Genomic DNA, 16,964 nt, shown 5'->3' on the forward strand with positions numbered 1-16,964 from the left:
GAGGTGAGCATGAGGAATGAAAACTGGGGTAATGAACCATGCGCAGACTCTTTGCCTTTGCCTTTGAACTGTTTTTATGCTACTATTGCTGGCTGTGTCTGTAATGCAGCACCATAAAATACAGCAGCAGCAGGCGGTCGGTGGTATCACTTTTTCCGGCGTCTGCCGTCACAACGGGGGTACGGTAAGGTACTGGACGGTCCAGGACAACGGACTCTGCAGGGAAGGGCGGCGGCGGACTGGCTGGCTCACTTTCTGATCGCCCCAAAGGACGATCCATCCACCTTTGCCCTTGGCCCACGTTGTCTGGTGCATGAAACCGTCCGCGTGCACGGTGGGTCAAAGACTGACAGGCCTGATTCTTCACACCCCTGGGCCGGGGGTCCTTTCTTGCTCATTCTTCTCTTGCGTGCGCCTGCTGCTGCTGCTGCTGCTGCTAGAGTATGATTACCTTACTACTAAGGTTACAACTACTAACTACTAGGTACTTGCTTTAGCAGCTACTAACTTCTTACTTATTACTACTTCTACTACGCTTACTCTTACTCTTTTACCCTTCTTCTTCTCTGTTTTCCCTGCACACTTCTTCTCCTCTCTTCTTCACTTTCAACTGTAAGGGATCTATCAGTCACATTCACTCCTCTTACCGTACTCCTTTCCTATCTTGAAAAGCGAGTAATGGTTTGACTGCTGGATCTGATACTTGCCTAATAGCCAAGCCATCGCTTTCCTAAACAATTCAAAAGACCAGAAAAAAAAACAAATATTTCGATTTTATCTTTTGAAGATTTGGCATTTTTGTTTCATGAATTTTATTTTAAAAAATCTCTTTGGAGAAAATAATAATATTCTGATTTCTCTTCCTTATTCAGAAGACACACCCACACCCACACCCCTCCACCCTTTCTGTCCTCTCTTTCTCTCTCTCTCTCTCTTCCCCCCCCTTCTTTTTTGCCCTTGACCCTCTTTTTTTTCCTCCCTTTCCTTTTCCATTCTTTTTGTCCATCTTTTTTTTTCTTTTTTTTTTTTTTTCTCTTTTTCTGTTAATTCTTTTTTCCTGATTTTTTTTTCTCTCCTGCTCCAACCTTACATAGATACATACAACCCCCTCCCCCTCTTCTTCTCCTCCCACTCGCCTGGTTCGCACTATTCAATGCCAACCATATCCTCCGTCCCTTTCAACCAAGGCTCCCCTCCTCCTTCCTCACACCTTCATTACCCTCAGCCTTCCCGATCTTCTGCCGTACCTATTCCGGTTCCCTCCTCCCCGGATCACAATCGCACTTCCTCCTCTACTTCTGCCACCACTACTGCTGCTGCTGCTCCTGCTCTTCAGAACTCCGCGCCCGCCGCAGTTCCCGCTCATTCCCACTCCGCCACATCCACCACCACCAGCACAACTACCTCCGCCGCTGTCTCATCTTCAGTCACCAACCCCTTCTCAACCGGTTTCACTGGCTCGGTAATTGGATCAATTTCTCGTCGCAACCGTCGCTCATTTGCTGCGTTGGCCCGAGAGAAAACTTCGAGTGCTCTCGCCAATCTATCTGCCATCGGAAGCCCCAATTATCCGCTCAGGCCTTCCGCATCTTCTGGAAGTCTTTCCAAGCACTCGCGCAAGGCTTCGCTGGTCAGCATCAGTGATCTGCCTGGTGCTACACCTTTGACCCCGCCATTGTCGGATAGCAGTGCTAGCAGTGAACAATCCAGCCCTGCGCCCATTGATTCCGCCACCCACCGCGTTTTCCCCGCTGTGACTGATCAGGCGACGACCTCCGTCGATAGACGACGTCACACTATCCAGCGTATCCCTTCTCCCCTCCAGCAATTACCGGAGATTGACCCTTCCGAACCTCCCGCCAAAATGCATCAAACATCTTCGAGACTGTTGCGTATGACGGAAGATGATCGTCCGTTCACCAAGGTAAGCTTTTCCGAAATAATCGCGCGCTAAGTGGTTCATAGAGCGTTCAAGCAATTGAGTGAGATATTAACGGGCAATTGGTTGTAGGACTTCATGGACTTGTTCTCGACCTTGATGGTCAGTTTGAAGTTGGATTCGCATCGTGTACGATTCACCAAATATGATCACTCTTTTACTTCCGAAGAGGCCATCAACAACCTGGGGTCTCTCAAATTCTCCCAATCCAACCGCATGCCCGACCCCAAGGATCCCTCCCGTATAGTCACGACCACCACAACCACTACGTTCTCCATGGCAAAGGAAATGGCTCGCTCAGTATGTCAACGCTTCGTGGACGCTCGCTTCATCGAGTCTGTAGATGGAAAGGCATCGCAGTTGTTCCCCCTCAAGGGCGCATTGTACCAGCTCACACCCAAGGGCATCAACATCCTCCAGAGATTCTGCCAGCGCAATGGTATCACTGCGCGCCATGTGATCGATGTTCTGGAATCGCCGCGCAACACAATGCAACTTGTCAACCTGGAGCGCGATTCCGAGACCGACAAGCTGTCACACGATCGAGCGACCATCGAAGTTATTTTTCGCCGGTTCGCTGGGCAAGATGGCCCGAATGTCAAGAGCAGCATTTCGACCTCCGATTCCGATTCATTGAGCGATTATTCGAACGGATTGGTGGGCGTGAAAATGGCCAAGGAGCGCAAGATCAAGGACAAGATTGTTTCCAACACTTTCACAGGAAAGGCTGCGGTCGACTGGTTGATGGATTGTTCGACGACCATTGAGCGTCGGGAAACTGTTCTCATTGCTGAGCTTTTCGTCAAGTACGGTTTAATCATGATGCTGCAAGAAGACCAATTCATCACCGTGCCCGACGACTCGATAGCCACTTTCCAACCTTCCAAGAATGCCATCTATGGAATCACTGAACGGGGTCAGAGGGTATGTGGCTGGATCGCACGGGACAAGGCTCGTGACACTTCGATGTACGACAGTCGAGGTATCCCACGAGACTCGAACAACGCCCGGTTGAACCACATTCTACACGATCCAGCTCTACGACTCCTTTTCCGCGAATTCCTGCGCTTTTCACTCTGCGAAGAAAATCTGTCGTTCTACCTCGACGTGTCCGAGTTTACATCGGCTTACCACAAGGCGGAGAAGGTCGGCACATTCAGGAGGCCGGACTCAGTACGGGAGACTTTGGCTGCGGCATACGGTAAGCTATTCCCCAGAGTCAGGACTTGATATTGTGGTCGTGCTAATATGTGCAGGTCTGTACAACGCGTTCTTGGCCCCTGGCTCGCCTTGTGAGCTGAACATTGATCACGCTCTGCGCAACAGCCTTGCCAGCCGTATGACCAAGGCTGTGGGTGACGACGAGTCCATGCTCAAGAGTCTCCAGGAGGTGGTACATCTGTTCGAAATGGCCCAAACGTCGGTTTTCAAGTTGATGTCAAGCGTAAGTTCACAGACGGGAAACGGTACTCATTCTTCACGAATCAATTTTCTGACGTTCAGTAGGACTCTGTTCCCAAGTTCCTTCGCGATCCCAAGTGTGCTAGTATCCTTCAGGAGCACGATGTGGACTTGATTGGTGCCCCGCGGTCTTACTCTCCAACTCCGGCTCCGGTACCGGAGCGTTCGGCAAGCCGCTCGGCGCGTCCATGAGTCGAACCTTGAAAATGGACCAACGTGGGGCTACACTAATCACTACCTCATCATTGGGATCAACACCAGCTTGTATTTGGATAACTCCAAGCGAGGAATCCACCGAAACCTCGGAGTCTAGTGTGCTCTGAGACACCGCCAGACCTTATGAATCCTGAGTCGGCGCGGTCTAGCGCGACGTTGACCGACCAGCAAAAGTGACTCCTGTTGTACCTGGGGTCTGCTTCCGAACATTTGACTTGACACGACATGATTACACGTTATGCGTCTCCGACTTTTCTTTACTTCACTGCATGAGAACTCGTGTCCGATTCCAAATGGACGTGGAGAGTTCTTCTTTGGCAACCAGATCACCTGAAATAATTCGTTCATCACGACCGATGAGTGGAAAAGGATGTTTTAACGATCAATGGATCATGTGATAGATGCTGGGACCCGAATTTCTGTTCTCTTAATCCAATTTCCTTTGTCATTGTCTCCTTTACCCCTTTTTATGTTTTTTTTTTTTTTTTTTCTCGCTTTTTCCGTCGAACTTGAAGTCGGGAAGGCTGAAACACACCGCCAGTATTCCAGCATTCCAGCATTAGAGAGGCGTTTTTTACCCCCATATTTCTTCTTTCCTCTGGCATCGATGCACTTTTGTGCACACTTCTTTTTCTACTTGGTGATTAAAATCCGATTGATTGACTGACTTATTGATTTATGTGTGTGCATGCCGCCAAATGTCCTTTGTTTCTTTCTTTGTTGAGTTTCACTTGACCTATATTTTTGCCTGCATCATCGATAGCATATCTGATCTGCATTTTCATGGGTTAACTTTTTGTTTTCTGCGCCATATCCAGCGAGTGAGTTCTGTGTGTGTATACACATGTGTGCCATGTTCTGATTCGTGTCTGGGCCTTTGCGACTCAAGACTTTTATCGTGAATACCAACCGATTAGTATTTATTCTTGATTTTCTCCGACTTGTAGTCTACATTGCGCTCCTCGATACTAACGCGCCACGGATCAAGACACCCTCAGTAAAATCATCCGTGAACATCACCAACTGCTCTGATCATGACCCCCCTCAACAAAGTAAGAAGATCCAGTAGAAACCGAGGATAGCGCATACCCCTCCAACCCGGAAGCGATACCCATGTAGGATAAAGGAATATGGTGATGGCGACGGGAGCGGATGAAGGATGAAGAATGTTGAAGTTGGAAGTCGAAGTTGCCGTTGAAGAAAACAAAGTCCCGCAGCGAAGAAACAAATCAAATCACACCCACATGGCCAACACGTGGTTTTTTCCTCTGCACGAGGGTGCAGGGGGGGGGGGTGGTGTGGCGGGACAGAATCAATCACGTCTTTGAATGGTTTGTACAGTACTTTGTTGTTGGGTTGTAGGTGTGGGTGTGGTTGTGGTTGTGCCTGCCTGTCTGTCCTTCACATGACCGCCTCCTTTGGGGAGGATGCAGATTTTCTTTGTATGCTATACTTGGATAAGAGTCACTAACTTATTTCCTATACTTCTCTTCGAAGAGGGAGGAGGGGAGGGTTCTTTGTGCCAATAGCTAGTTGGGGGGTGTGTGGTTAGTCAGCTATCCCGTCTTATGCGCTTACGCGCTGTGCCTCCGTCTCACTGTACTACACTTACAACTGTACCATATATTCCCTGAACAGGCAGGAAGTCCGGATAAGGTACCTAGGTATTCGATCTAGGTACCCGAATTAACAACGCAGGACCCGTCCTGACCCGGATCTGGGCGGGAGGCCAGGTCGCAACTCAATATCTAGTGCCACGGGGGAAGTGTACTGTAGTATAGGATCAATTTTGATTTTTTTGTTCATAGTGGTTGGTAGGTGGTAGCTTGGAGGTACAGCACGATCAATGTCCAGAAGCCTACAGAAAACAGGAATAGTGTGGATTGCGATCCAGAAACCGAAAAGAGACACGCCCCCCTCCCAGCCCAGAAGTAGAAGTAGATAGAACCATTACGCCCTTCGTAGCAGAATCCCCAAAATAGAAGCAGTGTCGGATTGGATGCCGGTGGGAATGAGGAAGAATAGAGGTGTATGTATGTATGTATGCACATCCTCCAAGAGCTTTGGGTGCTGGAGGTGAGTGGAGCGGTGGGTTGTAGGTTGTAGGTTGGGTGGATTTGATTCAGATGAAGGTCTCTCGGGGAGGGGGTGGTGGTCTGCGTGTGTATGTGTATGTGTCGGGGTCAGGGTCAGGTGGCTGGATGGACGGTTTGTGTAGATGGTAGATGGAGAGATGGCTGGAGATTCGACTCAGGACTCGAGTCAGAGTACATGCATTAATCTCACAGGGGTGAGGGCCCCTCCCTTAGACCCAAGACATCATCAGACGGTAACTCCTCGAAATCGAGCCAAGAGACACAGGGTGAGACGTCCTTGGTTTCAAGATATTATTCTTGCACGCCTGTTCATCGCAGACATCCCAAAATCGAGGCAAACCCCCCCCGAAGAAAATAAGGAGAAGACAATCTGAAGGACCCTGACAGAACGACCCCCCACCCCCCACCCCCCACCCCTGCCCCAATCATATCCAGAAAGATACAACCGGCCACTTCAGGTCTACTTGCCAGCCCAGCCTCTCAGTCGCATGCCCTCCTCAATTGCCGACCAAATGCCCTCGACGACCTCGCGATCTCTCCACCGCCCGGTGCCGTTCACCCCGCCCTTCTCGTCCCACCGCTCGACCGAGAAGCTCTGGACCCCACGACCCCAGTTGCGGACCTCGCGCGGACTGTCCTCCCCGCGCCAGCCCACATAGACACCCGTGGCATGTTTGAATAGCTCGGGTGGAGAGGACCACTTGTAAGATTTGAACTGCCAGGTTTGGCCCGTCGTGAAGACGGCCACCAGGCGGTTCCAGTAATCGGGCCGGAAGTTGGCCGTGCTGTCCACCAAGATGAACCGCGTAGGCTTGCGGGAGCCGGAGGAGGACGCGCTGGACCCGGAGCGAAGGAGAGAGGTACTGGAGGAGTTTTCTTGGATGCGCAGGGGTCGATTGATGTAGAGGATGTTGCTGTTCGTCCCCGTGGCCAACGTGGGGTGGTCGGGCGGGATGAAGACCCCCTCCTCGAGGAAGGAGCGCACATTGGACATGCGGATAAGCGACGATGCGGACGGCGATAGCAGGATGATCGGATCCTGCGTCTTGGAGCTGCTCTTGCTGCTTCGGGGTTGCGAGAGGCCGGCGGACGGCGCGGGCACCGGCACCATCGAGGAGGAAGAGGAGGAGGTCGGCTTGCTGCCCGGCTTGGTGACACCCGCGGGATATTGACCCGTTCGTGACGACCGATTCCGACCCAGAATGGATTCTGCGGTTTTGCGTACATGCGAAAAGTCCTGAACGCCCCCCCACCAGAACGATTAGCATCTAGCCATCCAAAGGATAGATTAAGAACAAAACTCACCGTCGGCTTAATCCCCCTCAACACACTATTCCGGTCCCCCATCTTCCGCTCCCCATTGTAAATCTCCTGTAACCTCGGATCAATCACCTTGGCCGTCCGACTGCCGTGCTGGGACGCTGCAGCCGCAGCCGCACCACCACCGCTCCCACTCGGCACCGTAGCGACACCCCCGGCCGCCCCCGAAGCAATATTGGCCGACGCCTGAGCCTGCGCACCAAGACTACCCTCACCCCCCGCTGCGGCAGCGGCAGCAGCAGCAGCAGCAGCAGCAGCCGTCGCGGCGGCCGCGGCCGCCTTCGCCGCGGCCTCGCCTTCCAGAGGCTTGATGTACTCACTCTCCTCGGACGCGCCCTCCAGCCACGTCAGCAGATCCAGTCGCTCGACGAACACCAGGTTCTGGACCTTCTCCTCGGGCTGTGCGGGGTCATCGTTCCGCTTCTCCTTGAGGGCCTGGTTCAGCCCCTCCGCTTCGGCGATGTACTCCGGGATCGCAACGTCTTTCTTCAGCCACGCGAAGAAGATGCTGCGCAGGTCGACGGCCTCGCCTGTCGTGCTGGAGACGAAGCGCGTCGGGGTGTTGAGGGCGATGGTCTGGGGGTTGCTCGGGAGGTGCGTGAAGTACAGGTGGGTGGCTTTGGCGAGATCGAGGTCGGGTTCGGTGGGTGGGTCGCTCGGGGAGGAGGACGTTGTCGGTCGTGGGGGGTGGTTGGAGAGGAGGGATTGGCGGAGGGCGAGAAGGGGATCTATGCTGGGCGAATTGGTGGCCATCGTGGGGTGGTCGGTCTCCCAATGGTCGTTCCGGGAGTGTGGTTTGTGGTGGTGTGTGTAGTTGGGAGGTCAAGAGGGTGGGAGATGTTAGCTGGAAGCCACCGCAATGTTGGAGCGAAGACCAAAGTTCCGAGTCAGAATTGAAGGGGAATTATCACCGCTCAGGGGGGCTCGAAGAACTATAATGGCAGAAGAGGAAAAGAGGAAAAGTGGAGGTATTGCAGCGCAGCTTGGAGGTTGAAGGAAGCTTCAGTTGAGAGCGACTTTCTCGATGCGCGCGCTGAACACGTGATTTCATCCCCGGAGGTTGCGGCCTGGCCAACTGGCAGGTCCACGCCCTGCCGTCTACTCACTTTATGAAGTATGAGTAGACTCCTTGGTAATCCAGTTTCATTTCAAACACCTAAACTAAAGTATTCAAAACTACAGATCGTTCCGAAACTTCCTCATCCAGCTCCAAACCCAGCTCCAACCTCCCAGCAGAGCAGTGACCCCTGTAAACAAAATCACAGCTCCGTAGTCGGTCGCATACCCCGTGCTCACTCCACTACGGACCCCAACAACAGAACCTCTCTGCATCAATCTCTCACTGAGCGGTCCGCTGATCACGCTCCCAATACCCCTCCCCCCGGCCAAAAGCCCAAAGACTAGCCCCGTCTCCAAGGAGGGCATCTCCCGCTTGATCTGCGTCAGGACTCCGGACCAGGTGGAGCTGAACCCTCCTGCAAAGAAGCCGTAGGTGATCGAGAAGACCGTCAACAGGGCGAGTGCGGTATGAGCCTGCAGATGCTCGGAGGAAGAAGACCGGTTGGTGGCAGCGGAAGAAAGTCCCCAGAATAACAACACAGATAGCCCCGAGCCCACCGACGACAGCAGCATGATGTTGGAGACGGCGAAGCGGTCGCACATGGAGCCTAGAACGATGCCGCCAACGATGGAGGTGGCATTGAACAAAGCCAGAAGGAGTGTTCCGGTCGTTGCGGACAGCCCGGCTGCCGTTGTCGAGTAGGATGGGAGGTAGGTACTCGGGAGAAAGTATCCGAGACTCTGGATAATGTTTCCCAGCTCCAGTGTCCAGAACGTGAGCAGTTTTAGGAACGCGAGGTTGAGAGGCTGGGGCGACGTGGACGCCGCGGGAGGAACTCGGGGCTTGATGAAGGGAAGTGCTATCAAAGTCGTGAGAAGCTGTATCATGTCAGGTCAGACTAGATCCTCAGGATTGGCATTGTTGGTGTTCTCCCCACCGTGATAACTGTCCAGGCTCGTAGGGTGGTTCTCGCTCCGTATCGATCGAGAGCAGCGCTTGTCAGGAAGGGCAACGCCACGCCGCAGACGCTTTTGCCGGCCCACATGATGCCATATGCAAGGCCCTTACGGCGAATGAACCACTGGTCGAGAAGGAGCGTCGTTGGGCTGAAGACGAGGCCGTTTCCCAGTCCACAGAGGACGCCTTGGGTCGCTATCAATTGCCAGACATTCTGGGCGAAGGATGACAGTAACGACCCTCCAACGCTGAGAACCAGTCCAACCGGGGCACAGTATTTCTGCAGATGAGGGTAGCGGGTCAGGAGGGTAAAGCTGATAGGCGACAACAGGTACAGAATTCCCTACTCGAGGTGTTTATCAGTGGTTCCATGGGTGATGGAGAGGGGCACACTCCTACCATCGATGTGGTTCCCACAATCGCCAAACCTCCAGTGCTTCCATCAAGTTCATTGTGAGTCTCGAAGTATTCTTGGAAAAGACCGGAGACAAGGGAGAAACCTGCACCAGAGAGCTCAGTAAACAGCTTCTTCCCGGTCGAGAACGAAGCATACCCCACACAGGAAGTTGAATAAGACAGCAGGATGCTAGGATCAGCCATGCTCCTCTGCCTTGGTCGACCGGTGGCAGCAACGGTTGTTCAAGTTCCATCGAAGCCCTCGGTCGAACCCGATCGATAGAAGGTCCTCGATGTATTTGAGATCGAACATTCTCCATTTCGTAGGAAGCCATTGCAAGCAGGATGGAGCAAAGTTGGGGTGAAGGATAAGGAAGTGAGGGAAGAGAGGAAAGGAAAAGAAAGAACGTTTGAAGTATACCCCGCAATGCTATCGACGAGGACCTGCACCAACAAACTTCATATTCAAGACTCGTGACTCATGGTTAATCCATGCAAGTCGGCTCAATCAGGCAAATACAAAGATGACCAACCCTCCCAAAGAAAAAATGCGCCTAAATCAACAACACAAGAATGGAACCTCCTCCAAAAACAACCCCAGCAATCACAGCGGAATCCCCAACGTCTCCTTGATATCCTCCCCGCGCAACCACTTCTCCATAGCCTCGTACATCCCCCGGAACTTATCATTATCCTCCATCGTCGGCAAGTCCAGCTTGATCTTATGGCCCAGACGGGCCTGCGCCGCGCCCAGATACCGATACCCATAGGGGTACGGCTTCAACTCCTCCGCCGAAAAATCGGGGACGTTTTTGCCGTCGACGGGCAGGATCTTGTCCTTCTCGTAGAAGAGACGCTTGTAGTGCACCTTCCAGCCCGCCGGGTCCTTCTGGCACCACATGATAAAGCGACAGTCGCATTCGACGTCGCACTCCACTCCGTTGAAATCGAAGCGCTGGGTGATGGTGGCCTTCATCTTGCCCACGGCGCGGCCGGTGTCCGGGTTCAACTCGACCAGCGTGCCGTTCTCGCGGTGCATGATGTGGTCCCCGTTGCGCCGGCCCTTCTTGGAGACTTCGATGAATTCATCGATGGGCATGCCGCCGCTCCAGGCTGCACGAGATAGACAGATCAGTTGCTGGAACGAATTGGGAAATGGACGGGAAGGGAAGGGGAGGGGGAACCGACTGGTGAAGATGTACGCCTGCTCGGCAAAGCAGTTCCGGTAATGGGCCCATTCCGAGGCGTCTCGGTATACCGGCCAGCCTTTGAGAAGCTCGGTCACGCAGAGCCGATCGAGGATCTCGTTGGTGGTGCCGTTGATGTGGCTGTGGATGGTGGGCTGGGGATCTTCGGCGGTGATGTTGACGACCATGGTGGATATATCAGATAATATCAGTAGCTGGAGTTTGGTCTACCATCGATCTCAGAGATCACATCCCTGTTTATATAGATTTGCTGGCGCTTGTTGTTGCCCTCGATTGTTGCCCCCCTGTCTTCTCCCGATAAGCCTCGATTCGGCCCGCGTCATCATCTCAATCCGTCTCTTGATGTCATCCCATTGCATCAGGCAACCTCGGTCATGGTCGGTGGAGCTTGCGAGCCTGTGGTTCGCTGAGCCTGTCTGGAACCTGTCTGGAACCAAATGCTTGGACTACTACAGTATGTAGGTATATAGTGTGGTTCTCTGAAAGTGTAGGGCCGACTAATTCAGATTGAGAGTGGTCCTGGGGATGGTGGCAAAGACCCCCCTTCTATCTCTGGGATCTCAGCTATGTATACATACACACAATGTTAGCTCCGCCATAGACAGCGCCCATAGTCCTTGCACGATTTCTCACGAGGTCTGGCTCATCCTCAGACGTCATCATCTCCCTTTCTCTTCGTGTCCATGATAAGCGGGTCCATGCCTCAACAGTCTGGCCTGGCCAGGGACGGGGTGTACAAGAAGCGGAAAAATCTTTTGCAGGATAAGACGTAAGGGGATGGAATTAATCTTATCCGCCTCGTTGGCTGGTTGGTTGTTGCCTGGCTTCAGAATCTGATTGACACGACATTGCCAGTGCAATAGTAATGAAGTGGTTGACAGGATGCTCAGGAGTCGACTAGCAAGGGGAAGATGTGATCTCATCAAGGCAAAGGCAGCATCCACCTCGAGTCCACTCCTTCATGAACTGACCGAGCATATTCCGTACGTACTGATAATTACGACAGTAACACCACGTGAAAGCAATCAAAGACGCTCTCATTCCTCATTAGCAACCCTGATTAAGAGTCGTCAGTCCCAGTGTTCTGGGCACAAAAGTTCCTAATAATAAAAGAGGAGGAAAAAAAAAAAGATAAGAAGAGAAGAAGAAGAAGAAGAAAAGAAGAGAAAAAAAAAAAAGAAAGGGAAAAGAAAAAATAATAGTAATAAAGACAATCGTGAAGCGAGTGCTGCAGATCATTGACCTAATAGTGTAGGTCGGCCTAAACCCATCCGTGATATCCTTTGCCCATCCCAGTCCCAAAAGTATTTACCTAATCCGCTCCCATCCCAACACGCCTGATACGCCAGTGAAAAACCGAAGGGCACCCATAGAACGCCCGCAAATCCCATCCTTTACAGGTCGAAAGAAAATAGACACGAAAACAGCAAAAACATGGTTGCATAGCACAGCACAGTGACTCAGACAAGTGACAGGCCTGTCATCCAACCCCAATGCCCAATCATCATCGCGTCAGTGAAGACATGTGAGAGGCAGGTGTAGGCCCAGAGATATCTTTCATCATCATATCCTGGGAGCGTCGATCATCACCCTTGGTCGCTTCGATGTTCCCCGGTGAATTGCTATGCACGGGTCCTGATGCCGCGGGGGTTGTTGGAAGCATCCCAGTGGCCTGGAGCTGAGTTTTCTCTACCGACGGCGTTGCTTTGGTTCCACGCCGAATTATGTAGTCTCCTAGGCTGAGCTTCTTCTTGACGGGGCTGGGAGCAACAACACTCGACGAAGCAAGGGCGGGCAATGCAGGTTGGGGAGGTGCATCTCCCGAAGGAGATAATGACGTCGACACAGGTGCAGACCCAGGGCTTGAGGCAGATGATTGAGAGATGATGGTCGTGGGAGGAAGACGAACGTGAAGTTCGGGACGACGTTGGCTGACTGTCTTCAGTGGTATTCGAGCATTGTGAGCGGCTGTTGATGGCCACGGAGGTGGCAAAGGAGGCTTGACCATGCCGCGGTCCGATGACGAGGTCTCGAGCTGTGCGGGATAAGCTTGCGAGGACGATGAAGGAATAGGCGAATCGGCATCCTTCATATCCGCATCGTTCTTATCGCTTGACGTACTGGGGGTCGACGCTTCAAGTGGGAGGACCCCAGGGGGGCTCAGAGACGCAGGGGGCGAGTCCAGAGGTCTGACTGGTTTTATTGGAGGTGATATAGATTGGCTGCTTTTTTCGAAGCGAAGACGATCGGAATAGCATCGTTTCAACAAACGTTGAGTCAATGGTACGAACCTAGGTCGTCGAGGCGTAGGCGAAGAGGATATTCTGTCGATAGGAGCTTCAGGCTCAGTTTGAATTGCAGAGTCCACGTATTGAGGGCGCCCAAGTGGATATTGGACAGAAGGAATGCTCTGGTTGTTGGACATCTTGCGGGGAGAACCGTGATGTCCACTAGGCAACGGCCCAGGCAGAGTACCAGCCGGTGGGGAGTGCGATTGACGCTCGCGACCATGACTTGACTGACCACTAGCTCGCTTCTTCCTTTTGTTGGTTGCTTGCTGATCCTGCTCCAATTGCTGGAACTTCTTCTCGGCCGCCGCGATTTTCCGCTTCTCGCGGGCGGAGAGCTCGGAGTCTCCCAGCAAGTAGTTCTCGGTCGGAGTCTGCAGTGTGGGGGTCAGGTCGCGACTGCGAGTCTGTCCGCGCACAGAGCCTGATGCAGAGCGACTGTCGGCTTGATCATCCTCATCCATAACCTTGGTCGTTTCACTCCCAGCGCGACTGTTGGCGGTGGGGGAAATGGTTGGTTTTGTCTTAGGTCTCTTCCGTTTGAGGCTGGCCTGTTTCATGCTGGTGTCCAATAATCTGGGGTGTCGCCGGCGATCTACGCTGGCCAGCAAGCAGTTTGAAGGTGGAACGCAGGCGCAGCCGCCAAAATGGGCGAGAACATTGCTGATGCAAATGGCAGCATTGTCTTGGGCACTATCACTCGATTCTTGCTTGACTAGACCATTGCTTGATTCAAACAGCTGAGGATCCAGATACCACATGGCAGTAATCTCGGAGTCAGGAGCAATATCTTCTTTTGCAACAAAGCAGAAGTGATATTCTACCTGGTTCGTGATGTAGGTCTTCATCGTCACGTTTGGACGGCAAGACCGCCGCACGTAGCGCAGAACGCTACCTTCATGGCGACTATCGATATAGATCGGGAGCTGGGGATGAAAGAAGACGAAAGGCTCCGGATGACGGAGCTCCTGCCACCGATTACTGGGATCGAGACAGTAATCTCGCAGCAGTCCAATCTTGCCTGTGATTTCCCCAACGATTTCGTCCTTCCCCACACGATCTCTGGTCTTAAGCACTTTCCATGTCGGGTGTTGGCCCTCCAATTCGATACTAGGTTCTGTGATAGACTCAGTTGACAGTGTGGGCCACCGCGACCGATCAAGTGATGCCCCAGACCAAGTAAAGATATCCTGCGCGGACCGCCCATTGGCAATTCGGGCCAGAGCGGTTGGTTCCGTTACCCAGGAAGCCAGATCTGCGGCCAAGGGAAGGTTAACAAACAGATTGCTGTCCATACTCGCATAATCGTTATCATGATCATAGAGGTGTAAGAATTCGTGCGAATAGAGGGGGATGGGAGGGCCGGCCGGTTTTATGGGGCTCATGGACGCTGCAGCCCGTTTCCGTGGGTCAGGTGGAAGACCCGGAGCACCCGAGACAGAGCTAATCGACCCCGAAGCACGATGATTTGTCTTGACCTTCTTTGCAACAGGTTGATCGCGCAGCGCGGATTCCGACCGATGATGAAATCCATTTACCTGATCACCATGTTCTTTGATCTTTTTCTTATGACTCTTATTTCCAGATCGCTTGGTTTTCCGGTCACCGCCGTCATTCTGTTCCCTAAGACGCCTCTGCCGTTCGGTTGCACGCCGCCCATCCAGATGACGCGGCTCGCAATCGACACAGTTATGCACGTCGGGCACATCTCGACCATGGTAGTAGCACTCGATATGCTGCCAAGTTTCGCACCCTTCACAGAAAACCGTGTTTCCATCATCATCCTCAAAAGCGCAGATGCATTTGATGGTATACGGCTCCTCCTCTTCCGGGGCAATGGAGTCGGAAACGGTGCCGTTGACGCCGGGTGAGTGCAGCGGGACGGTGACCGGATAAGGGTCCGTGATGGGGTGCGTGATGGCGACTGGGGAGGTATCTGTCATAATCCGACAGAATACCCCCTCTCAGATTGGACAAGAGACACGCGGTGGTTGTTCGGGTAGACGAACGGCTCGTAGTGGTATTGTATCACAGACCAACACGCATATCAACAAGACGGACTGCTCTTCTGGCCTCAGCGATACACACACAGTTTTAAGCAGCAGCAGGACCACGCTAAGGTGAAACCACTTGGGCGCAGAGGAACCAGTCCACGATGTCCCGACTCGACGAAAACACGAACAACGAACCACAAAGCAGGACTCGGCAGTAAGCGACGGTAGAAGATTTCGGCGCTGAAGGAGGGAAGATTATTGGAGGGAAGGTCTCAGATCGAGTCTCGAAGGGAAAAGGTGTCGAAGGAGGCGTTAGTGATGTCGTGATTGTCGGTGGCGCGTGCGACCGTATGAACGCGAAAGGGTATCGATGATTGAGAGTCGACGACTATGGAAGGGCGGACGGGCCACGAATCGCATGGAGAAGAGGCGAAAATTGGGGTAGACGGTCGAGAGATGGAGGGCGAGGTGAGGAGGTCCCAGTGAAGGTGATCGTCGGTTAGTAATAGTCGAGGGAGGTGAGGATAAAACAAAAGGGGAGAGAAGAGCTAGTATGAAGAAGGTAATTAAGATGAAAGTGTAGTCAAAAGAGGAGTTCAGAAGGAATGAGACGGTGGATGAGTGAAAAGGGAGTAGAGGTAAGAGGAAGGGAGATCGAGAGTGAAGAGGGAAGAGAGTGAGTGAGAGTGGATCAGAGGGAGGGAGTGCAAGAGCAGCGGAGCGAGAGAACGAGAGACACAGAGAGAGCGAGAGTGAGTGAGAGAGAGAGGCTAAAGCCACGGATGGGCCATCCAAGCGGCGCGTCCAAGACCCGGAGAGAAAAAGGAATGGCGTGGAATTTTTTCTCCCACCCGCTTCAAGGACTGGGGGTGGGAAAGTGTGTCAATCGTGACTGGGGGGGGTAAGGGTGGTTGATGGAGTAGGTGTCCTCGAACAGAGAGTGCCCTTTTTTCGCTCTTCTCGCTTTTGCTTTAATTCTGATCCGCGATTTGGACCTCCTAGACTTGTCCTCTCTTAGTGTCCTTTTTTGTTGAGGGGGAGGGTCGATAATGATTGCGGGCAGAAAGAGGGGGGGAAGGGAAGAATTGATTTGTTAGTGATGAGTGGTGAGCATAACTTGGGTAAGGGACAGATCCGACGACGGACAGTCCGAGCAACGAACGAATTGCAAGCTGGAACGAAGGACAGGGAGGGAGGGAGGGAGGGAGAGGGGGATGAGGAATAGAGGGAGAGGAGAGAGTCGTAGGCTCGTAGCCAAACCCACCCACCCTGAATGAGAGAGCCTTGGAGGGAAGCACAGGTTCCAAGCCCGTTCGTTGCGTTGCTTGCTTGGACGGCGGCCGGAAACAAACCCACGTCGAGCCAGACCGAGAAGCCCTCGAGTTCGAGTCTCTTTCTGCTCCCGGCCTGAGTTCTCAGGCGAAGATTCATGGTTGCCTGGAAGCGACCAAAGGTGGAGAAATCCCGCTTTGCCGTTCCCGGTAGGAAAGAGCCCGCTAGTCTCAATCAGGGAAGAGACGGGTGCCGAGCCCCGTCTCTGACACAGTGGGGGGAAAGGAAGGAATATCATGGATCATGTGAGAGGCAGGCAGAAAGAGGAATGGTGCTGCCGGGGCATTGAACTCAGTAGATCAACCCGGGAAGAGGTGAGAAGAAGGAAGACGGGAAATGAGTATAATCCATATGCGAAATGTGGGGAAAGTTCTTATGAAAGAGATGTGAAGGAGGGGGGGGAAAGCCAGCGAGCTCGTCCGGCCATCTCTCCCATGAAATGAAACACATAAACAATAGGGATCTGGGCTGAAAGGGAACATTGCGAGTGAAGGTGAAAAAGAAAAGAGGAAAAAGAGAGGAGGAAAGGGACGACGAAGCCCGAATGCACCTGAATGTGGATCATTTTAGCTGCCATCAACAATAATGTCGGTCAACCTGCCCGTCGTAATTCAGGCCAACGACCGCCCTGGGACAACTCATGCATGCGTTGCCCATCATGGTTCGCGATAAGACTATAATTGTCACTGTAACCTGT

At 52.8% G+C, this 16,964-nt stretch overlaps 5 protein-coding genes across 5 annotated transcripts; 1 reads left to right on the forward strand and 4 right to left on the reverse strand.

Moving 5' to 3' along the window:
* Positions 1-1,057: 1,057 nt before the first annotated feature.
* On the forward strand, positions 1,058-3,797 carry flbA (developmental regulator FlbA). The gene is made up of 4 exons (XM_025666234.1): positions 1,058-1,924; positions 2,012-3,140; positions 3,196-3,383; positions 3,446-3,797. The coding sequence occupies exons 1-4, from the start codon at positions 1,154-1,156 to the stop codon at positions 3,590-3,592; spliced, it is 2,235 nt and encodes a 744-aa protein (XP_025530068.1). The 5' UTR covers positions 1,058-1,153; the 3' UTR covers positions 3,593-3,797.
* A 2,347-nt stretch (positions 3,798-6,144) lies between these two features.
* Positions 6,145-8,008, reverse strand: BO86DRAFT_357486 (CDC73 C-terminal domain-containing protein). The gene is made up of 2 exons (XM_025669703.1): positions 7,018-8,008; positions 6,145-6,949 (listed from the first exon to the last, which is right to left on the reverse strand). Exons 1-2 carry the CDS (start codon positions 7,783-7,785, stop codon positions 6,173-6,175), a joined length of 1,545 nt encoding a protein of 514 aa, XP_025530069.1. The 5' UTR covers positions 7,786-8,008; the 3' UTR covers positions 6,145-6,172.
* A 179-nt stretch (positions 8,009-8,187) lies between these two features.
* BO86DRAFT_387293 (putative MFS monocarboxylate transporter) lies at positions 8,188-9,833 on the reverse strand. The gene is made up of 4 exons (XM_025671551.1): positions 9,603-9,833; positions 9,449-9,549; positions 9,030-9,392; positions 8,188-8,970 (listed from the first exon to the last, which is right to left on the reverse strand). The coding sequence occupies exons 1-4, from the start codon at positions 9,778-9,780 to the stop codon at positions 8,209-8,211; spliced, it is 1,404 nt and encodes a 467-aa protein (XP_025530070.1). The 5' UTR covers positions 9,781-9,833; the 3' UTR covers positions 8,188-8,208.
* Positions 9,834-9,889: 56 nt separating this feature from the next.
* BO86DRAFT_446603 (nuclear transport factor 2 family protein) lies at positions 9,890-11,133 on the reverse strand. Its single transcript, XM_025676538.1, has 2 exons — positions 10,634-11,133; positions 9,890-10,558 (listed from the first exon to the last, which is right to left on the reverse strand). Exons 1-2 carry the CDS (start codon positions 10,818-10,820, stop codon positions 10,050-10,052), a joined length of 696 nt encoding a protein of 231 aa, XP_025530071.1. The 5' UTR covers positions 10,821-11,133; the 3' UTR covers positions 9,890-10,049.
* Positions 11,134-12,157: 1,024 nt separating this feature from the next.
* On the reverse strand, positions 12,158-14,884 carry BO86DRAFT_307401 (putative PHD finger and SET domain protein; the record flags this gene model as incomplete). The annotated part of the gene is made up of 1 exon (XM_025667731.1): positions 12,158-14,884. The coding sequence occupies one exon, from the start codon at positions 14,882-14,884 to the stop codon at positions 12,158-12,160; it is 2,727 nt and encodes a 908-aa protein (XP_025530072.1).
* Positions 14,885-16,964: the final 2,080 nt, after the last annotated feature.

This window comes from Aspergillus japonicus (assembly GCF_003184785.1).
Source record: "Aspergillus japonicus CBS 114.51 unplaced genomic scaffold BO86scaffold_10, whole genome shotgun sequence".
NCBI classification, from domain to species: domain Eukaryota; kingdom Fungi; phylum Ascomycota; class Eurotiomycetes; order Eurotiales; family Aspergillaceae; genus Aspergillus; species Aspergillus japonicus.

What these genes read in the sequence shown, in the direction of transcription:
- flbA (XM_025666234.1), top strand. Translation starts at nt 1,154, where the DNA reads ATGCCAACCATATCCTCCGTCCCTTTCAACCAAGGCTCCCCTCCTCCT. An exon ending in ATGATCGTCCGTTCACCAAG is followed by an intron (nt 1,925 to 2,011) that starts GTAAGCTTTTCC and finishes AATTGGTTGTAG; the next exon opens with GACTTCATGGACTTGTTCTC. An exon ending in TTTTCAAGTTGATGTCAAGC is followed by an intron (nt 3,384 to 3,445) that starts GTAAGTTCACAG and finishes GACGTTCAGTAG; the next exon opens with GACTCTGTTCCCAAGTTCCT.
- BO86DRAFT_357486 (XM_025669703.1), bottom strand. Translation starts at nt 7,785, where the DNA reads ATGGCCACCAATTCGCCCAGCATAGATCCCCTTCTCGCCCTCCGCCAA. An exon ending in TGAGGGGGATTAAGCCGACG is followed by an intron (nt 6,950 to 7,017) that starts GTGAGTTTTGTT and finishes GGGGGCGTTCAG; the next exon opens with GACTTTTCGCATGTACGCAA.
- BO86DRAFT_387293 (XM_025671551.1), bottom strand. Translation starts at nt 9,780, where the DNA reads ATGGCTTCCTACGAAATGGAGAATGTTCGATCTCAAATACATCGAGGA. An exon ending in TATTCAACTTCCTGTGTGGG is followed by an intron (nt 9,550 to 9,602) that starts GTATGCTTCGTT and finishes TCTCTGGTGCAG; the next exon opens with GTTTCTCCCTTGTCTCCGGT. An exon ending in TTGTGGGAACCACATCGATG is followed by an intron (nt 9,393 to 9,448) that starts GTAGGAGTGTGC and finishes CACCTCGAGTAG; the next exon opens with GGAATTCTGTACCTGTTGTC.
- BO86DRAFT_446603 (XM_025676538.1), bottom strand. Translation starts at nt 10,820, where the DNA reads ATGGTCGTCAACATCACCGCCGAAGATCCCCAGCCCACCATCCACAGC. An exon ending in GCAGGCGTACATCTTCACCA is followed by an intron (nt 10,559 to 10,633) that starts GTCGGTTCCCCC and finishes TATCTCGTGCAG; the next exon opens with CCTGGAGCGGCGGCATGCCC.